Below are 6,637 nucleotides of genomic sequence, written 5' to 3'. Positions count from 1 at the left end.
TGGGGGTAGGGCTCGTGAAACCTAACATTGGGGGCGCCGTTCACAAAAGGTCACGGCGCTTGCGCAACTTCAATTTAGTACATGTGGTTGACCAGCACGCGTATTTACAGGTATTTTAGTTACAAAGGAAGGTTATTGGGTAAGTGAATGACTCCAATTTCGGTTCTTAGGTGGCATCTTTATCTTTTACCTTGCGTATGATCGATCTGTTATGTTGACATGAGTGTACATATGGAGTTTGATCCATATCGCCCGTTAACAGTGTGTCGCCTGTCGGTCCAAAGAGCTGGTGGAACACTGCGATTACTGCTGTTACTGCTAACGATAGCGTTAGGTGAATGACTTTGTACACGGAGGCAGGAAGTACGCACATATAGGGCTAATAAGGCGTACAGGTTCTTGTATCATCACTCATTGAAGTCATTGTACTGTAAAGCTGCAAGGTAGCACCATGTTTGTTCCGTATCACCGTCTGCGGACAGACTCAGCGCAGTTCAGTAAGGGAGCCTTCAGTAATTACAGGTGGGGGTGGCCGGGGGAATTGGGGGGAGGGTCACTTTTTAGAAAACAGTTCAAGGGGGAGGGTCACTTTTTATAAACCTATCTTGGGGGGAGGGTCACTTTTGACAGAAGCTGATATTATGGCCAAAACTTTGATTGTCCGTGTGATATTTCCTGAATAGGAAATCACCAACAAAATACGCACACACTTATAGACCCCTATGCATAGTGAATCGACATTTTGGTGAAATTCCAAAATCAAATTTCTTGCACAACCATGGACTTGTAACCACTCTAGTCTAATCAAGAACAATAATCTTAATAATCAAGCATACATAAATGCACAGATTTATCTAATTTTGTACTGAAAAAAAATTATTCATAGTTTCATCATAGACCCCTATACATAGTGAATCGACATTTTGGGGAAATTCCAAAATCAAATTTCTTGCACAACCATGGACTTGTAACCACTCTAGTCTTATCAAGAACAATAATGTGAATAATCAAGCATGCATAAATGCACAGATTTATCTAATTTTGTACTGAAAAAAAATTATTCATAGTTTCATCATAGACCCCAATGCATAGTGTATGGACATTTTGGTGAAATTCCGAAATCATATTTCTTGCACAACCATAGACTTGTAACCACTGTAGTCTAATCAAGAACAATAATCTAAATAATCAAGCATGCATAAATGCACAGATTTATCTAATTTTGTCATGAAAAAAAATTATTCATAGTTTCATCATAGACCCCTATGCATAGTGAATCGACATTTTGGTGAAATTCCAAAATCGAATTTCTTGCACAACCATGGACTTGTAACCACTCTAGTCTAATCAAGACAATTAATATTAATAATTAAGAGTACACAAATGCAAAGATTTACCTATTTTTGTATTGGAAAAAACTTTTCATAATTTCACCATAAACACCATGGATAGTGAACCAACTTTTTAGATGAAATTCAGAAATCAATTTCTTGTACACAAATGTTCATTTTACTTCCCTATTCAAGCAAAGTATATTTAAATACATTATCAAACATATATAAAATACAGATATAGCATGTTTTGTGGGGGTAAATTGTCAATAATTTGCCTGATAGACTTCTTGTATTATGATTTGATATTTTTGGATGTAGCACTACATCAGCTACATCTTGCCTTCTTATAGTTGCACAAAGTATGGTGACCCTCCCTAAAATGTATGAAATACCATATCTCTTCAAAAATTCTTGCGTGATAAATTGCGACTGTCCCTCCAAAAACACCAGCCCTCCCCTCTGTAATTTGTCCCTAACATAACAATTGAACCAATTGTTATGTAAATTAGCTGATACTGTTTTAGTTATTCCAGGGGAGAATACCGCAGTGGTGGTGGGGGGGGGGAGGGTCAAGTTTTAGAATGTCGGACAAGGGGGAGGGTCACATTTTAGACAGGAGGATTGGGGGAGGGTCACATTTTACGGTACAGGTGTTCGCGAAATTCCCCCGGCCCACCCCCCCCTGTAATTACTGAAGGCTCCCTAAATGGATCATACTGAATACCTACCTCGTTCTTTGCCACTACATCCATACAGATTGCTGCATTTTCGTAGCCCCGCAAGTCCCCTTGAAATTTGTTTGTGTTGTTTTGTATTTTCAAGGGGAGTTGCGGGGCTACGAAACTGCAGCAACCATGCAGAGAGCTAGACTAGTAGAAGAGGGGCCGAGGCAGGTGTAAGTAAGCCTGTTTCAAAATTTTGCCCGTTCTGATGTTAGCCAGAACTTCTTAACACTCCTCAGTACCTGAAATCAATTTCAGGGGGACAATAATGATAGGAATCACATCAAATTCGACCTAGAAAGGATGTAGAGTCAGCGATATCCTGAAAAAAAAACACAGATTGGAGCATGGTTGGAGGGAGGACGAGTAGCAAGGGGGTTGTTCAGGAAGTCTTTACCATTTAGTGTTAACCATTATCATTGCCCAAGTACCAACGTGGCCAGACTATACGTACAGTGTGGATGCTTGAATACAATTGTTTTGGGTAAATGCAAGTATCGCATTGACTTTGGTAACTCACTATTTGCTTCTAAGCATCCAGATATTTCAGAGGGTCCCTAACTATTTTATGAAAACTGAGGGTTCCAATCTAGGTTATAAATACTAAGGTTAAAATTTTGTATCTTAATGTGAACCTACAGAAGGTTCATAACCTTGTGATGCCCATACGACGAGCATCATAATGAGTGACAACAAGTGTAATCTTTGAACCACAAATTGTGGCAGAACTACAAGCACATTGAAAATGTTTAGCTCCGGGCAGGCACTCTCTTCACTTTTTGTGTACCCTCTAGCTCCAGACCGACAGAACCATAATGCCTCCATTATTTTGGGAAGGGATGGTGGACACTCGAAAAAAAAAGGAGTCTAATAGCAGAAAGGAGCAAATCATGCTGTGCATAAGACTTGAGTTCATTGGTGCATTGGTTATAGCATGGAGGTAGTAGAGCTACTACCTCCATGGTTATAGTGTCACGGATGTGCTGAGAGCCAAGCTAGCTATGGCAGTAAATGTCCATTGTGGACAGATGATAATGCATCTACAAATTCCAAAGTGAAACATTGCCGTCTGCGTGAGAGTCTGTCACAAAAAAAAAGAATATGCCAAGAAGATAATGGCATCATTCACTTTTTCTGAAACAGTGCGTAAAGGAAAGGATGATTATAACAGTCTTGTATGTATTTTTTACCTGCTGGTTAATCATTCAGTCTTTGAAGGCTCCAATGGCTACATTTTTTTCTCATTGTCAAACATAGCAAGAACAAATCTAGTCCCTGCCTTGCCACATTTTCTCAACCTCTGTGAGAAGAACATGGGCATTCAATCTTCTGACCTATTTGCATTTTTGTGTAATGTCTCCCAAGTATAATTTAGTCATGGATGAAAAGGGAAAAGTGAAGGAACAGAAAAGGAGAATGGAACAGGGAGATGATTTTGTATCGACCACGAAGAAAGCCAAGAAAACAGAAGAATTGGTCAAGAAACCCAACAGAGGGAAAGTGGAAGGAAAGGATAGTAAAAAAGTGAAGTCAAAGAATGGGTTAGAGAAGAAAAACAGGGCTACCCAAAAATCAAAAGAAACAAAAGAAAGAATTCAAAAGCAGCAAAACAACTGACAAGAAAAAAAATCCAAAAAGGACAGTGAAAATGAAGGTGAGTACATGCAGATGTAGTGTTGTGTGAAGCATTAAGCCTTTCACCACCATGGTTTGTCCCAAATCCATTGTTTTCTATGGTAAAGTTGGACCTGTATACAGGGAACTGGGGGTGAAAGGGTTAAAAATACATATGATGTACCTCCATGGCCTTGTAGCAATACTGTAGCCGCTGCCTACCAGCATTGTCATCCAACATCAAATTCAGCAATGTGCCACAACATGGAGGGTCATCTGTGAAACAATACAATTAACAAGTACACATCATGGTATGTCTTTCAATGTCAAAGTGAAAGTACAGGAACCTAAGGCCATAAGCCCAAGATCTATGTCAGAACAAATTCACCCTGGCATTTCACAGCCATATTTTGGTATACTGTGATATGAGCCACCACGACGGGAAAGTATTCATGTGCCTTTGTTGTACAGTCTCCTGAGTCAGTGGTGAAAGCCACTGTCAGAGTGCCTCCCCTGCTTGCAGTGTGGCACATGTCATGTCCACATGGTGCATTATGTAGTGTCTCTTTTCTTAGGTATTTTTTTACATTGAAGACATTTCTGAGCATTTCATGCATTCTTATACAGTGTATAAAAGGCTATTCCAACATACACACAGGGGGCTCAGGGACAGGGTTCCCCGTCCCTGTGGGCAAGAAATTTTTAAATTTTGAAGACATTTTGGAGTAATTTTATGCATTCTTGTACAGTATTAAAGACCATTTCAGCATACAGAATAATCATTATCATTGTCAATTACAACATGTTTTCAAGGGATAAAGTTTTTAAAAAACGTCAGAAAAATTAATTTGATATCACTCGGGCCTGTCAACTGCATTCAGTTGACAAGGATAATAGCAAAATTTCACCAGACTGTTGTGTAGAATTATGTTTAGCTCATGACTTGAACAAACATTTTGAAATACATCATAGAATAAGGGTTTTCACAACCCAGAAAACGATCCGCTAGAATCCTGACCAGCCTGGCTGTACAAAGTTTTTTACTGATTTAAATAAACTTGATTGAAGATACAGTAAAATCAAACAGTTTATTCAATTCAATGAATTATAGGAACACAATTTTCAGTGATTTTTATTCACTGTTAATTTCACAATAAAACGAATCCACGAGCTGATTATGGACTTTTTGGTGATGTTGAATATAATTGAAAAAGAGAGCTAAATGTTCATGTTTGTAAAAACCTCAAACTAACGACACCGAACGCCAGCCTGTACTACACGTGTGTGTACGAAGCACCGGCAGTCAATTGTAACACAGTACACACAACGCGACATCGGTCGACCTGAAATTTGACACTGTGATCGACGAAGCGTTTCAAAAGTAGGAAAAATGAGACCAAGTAATTTTTTGTTTATTTAGATTTGATCTAAACCTCCCAAAACCAATAGACAAAGTCCTACTCTTACGCAGAAAATCAAAGTTTTCAAGTGTAGACTTTCTCTTCCGCGATGCACACCCGGGGATGCACACAACCACGGCCCCTCCACAAAACGCGATGTCGATCAACTTGAATATTGGCATCGTGATTGACTCATCTATTGGGCGAATAGTCCCAAAGCTGAATAGCCCACGAGGGACTGTGTACCAAACCCATCAGACAAGGCCCTACTCTTACGCAGAAAACCAAAGCTCTCAAGCGTCGACTTTCTCTTCCGCGTTTGAGCGAAACAAAAGTCGGCTTCATTCGGAAATGGTCGGCTATTCGCGGGCATAACGTAATATGTTAGTCAAATTTTCGGCTATACCCAATGTGAATTCGGCCTGTGATCGGGCAAGCAAGGTTGACCTCGAGAGCGATTCCCAGTATGAGTACAACACGTTCGCTGATCGCGGTACTACAGTGATAGCAACAAGTTCACCGCGTAAATTGCTAGACTACATGATATAGCCACATCGGCACTTCTGAAATATTATCTCCGGCTTGCAAGACCACCAAAAAAATCAAAATATTGTTATCAAAACCAGAATTTCCGGGCCAGAGAGCGAAACAGTGCTGAAAAGTAGCCGGCCAAAATATGAAAGTAGCCGGTCAATTTGGCCGGCATCCGGCTAAAAATGAACACGCTGCAACTTCAAAAATCTGCACGGTGACCCCGATTTTCATTCTTGATTTTGCAAATGGACGGTTTAAAGATTCCTTATGGAAAGTTTGAGCAGAAGTTTAAGTCTTTCACTTTCGTTTAAAGTTTAAGTCTTTAACTGTTTCACTCTATTTGTGATGTAAATTTGTTGTCCGGGCCAAGGACTAGATTAGTTCTTGAGGAACTACCTTCTTGGTCCTCACCAGATTTTGTGTGTATGTGATTCTATTATTATTATTATTTTCATTGCTCTGATGGTAATATCGTATTTGTATCATGTTTGCATTATTTTCTTTTTTTCCTCGTGGAAATTGCATTTGTATCTTTTGCATCATTTGTATCTCTGGTGAAATAAATAAATAAATAATAATAAATAAAATAGAGTCTTTTGCAAATTATGGCCAAACGTCCAAACTCTAAATGATTCCAATTCTTGATTCAACTACTCTGTTTCAGACGATGAGAAGACGTCAAAACTGTTTGATATGACCAAGAAGGAAAGGAAGGATGTCCGAAGACAGACAAAGAACAACTATGAACTATCTAAGAGAGCCAAGACAATCTGGGAAACTGTGAGAAGGTGAGGCATACATACATTACTGTTTTTGTAGTGTAGTTTGATCCCGGTTGGTGGTTCTACTTTTGAATCTAATCTTGCCAAGTGTGTGGAAAGTGTATTTGAAAGTGGTATGTGGGAACTGTTAACACATAAAGTTAGTGAAATACAGTTGACATGTTGAAAACTAGGCATTTCAACATTAGCAGTGAGTGGAGCATGAGTCGCTGTTTGATAGTCAAAGTAGAATCAAACTGGAAAATACAAAG

General features: G+C 39.2%; 1 protein-coding gene across 1 annotated transcript in view; it reads left to right on the top strand.

Moving 5' to 3' along the window:
• LOC139121609 (pumilio homolog 3-like) overlaps nt 1-6,637 on the top strand; it is a 30,442-nt gene continuing 23,805 nt past the window's right edge. The window contains exons 1-3 of the mRNA XM_070686652.1: nt 1-139; nt 3,422-3,710; nt 6,269-6,392. Coding sequence (XP_070542753.1) covers nt 6,298-6,392 — 95 coding nt within the window. The 5' untranslated portion in view covers nt 1-139; nt 3,422-3,710; nt 6,269-6,297. The remainder of the gene's footprint in view (nt 140-3,421; nt 3,711-6,268; nt 6,393-6,637) is intronic.

Source organism: Ptychodera flava, chromosome 21, assembly GCF_041260155.1.
Source record: "Ptychodera flava strain L36383 chromosome 21, AS_Pfla_20210202, whole genome shotgun sequence".
Classification (NCBI taxonomy): Eukaryota; Metazoa; Hemichordata; class Enteropneusta; family Ptychoderidae; genus Ptychodera; species Ptychodera flava.
Note: the sequence above shows the minus strand (reverse complement) of the source record. Positions and strands in the feature narration are given on the sequence as shown.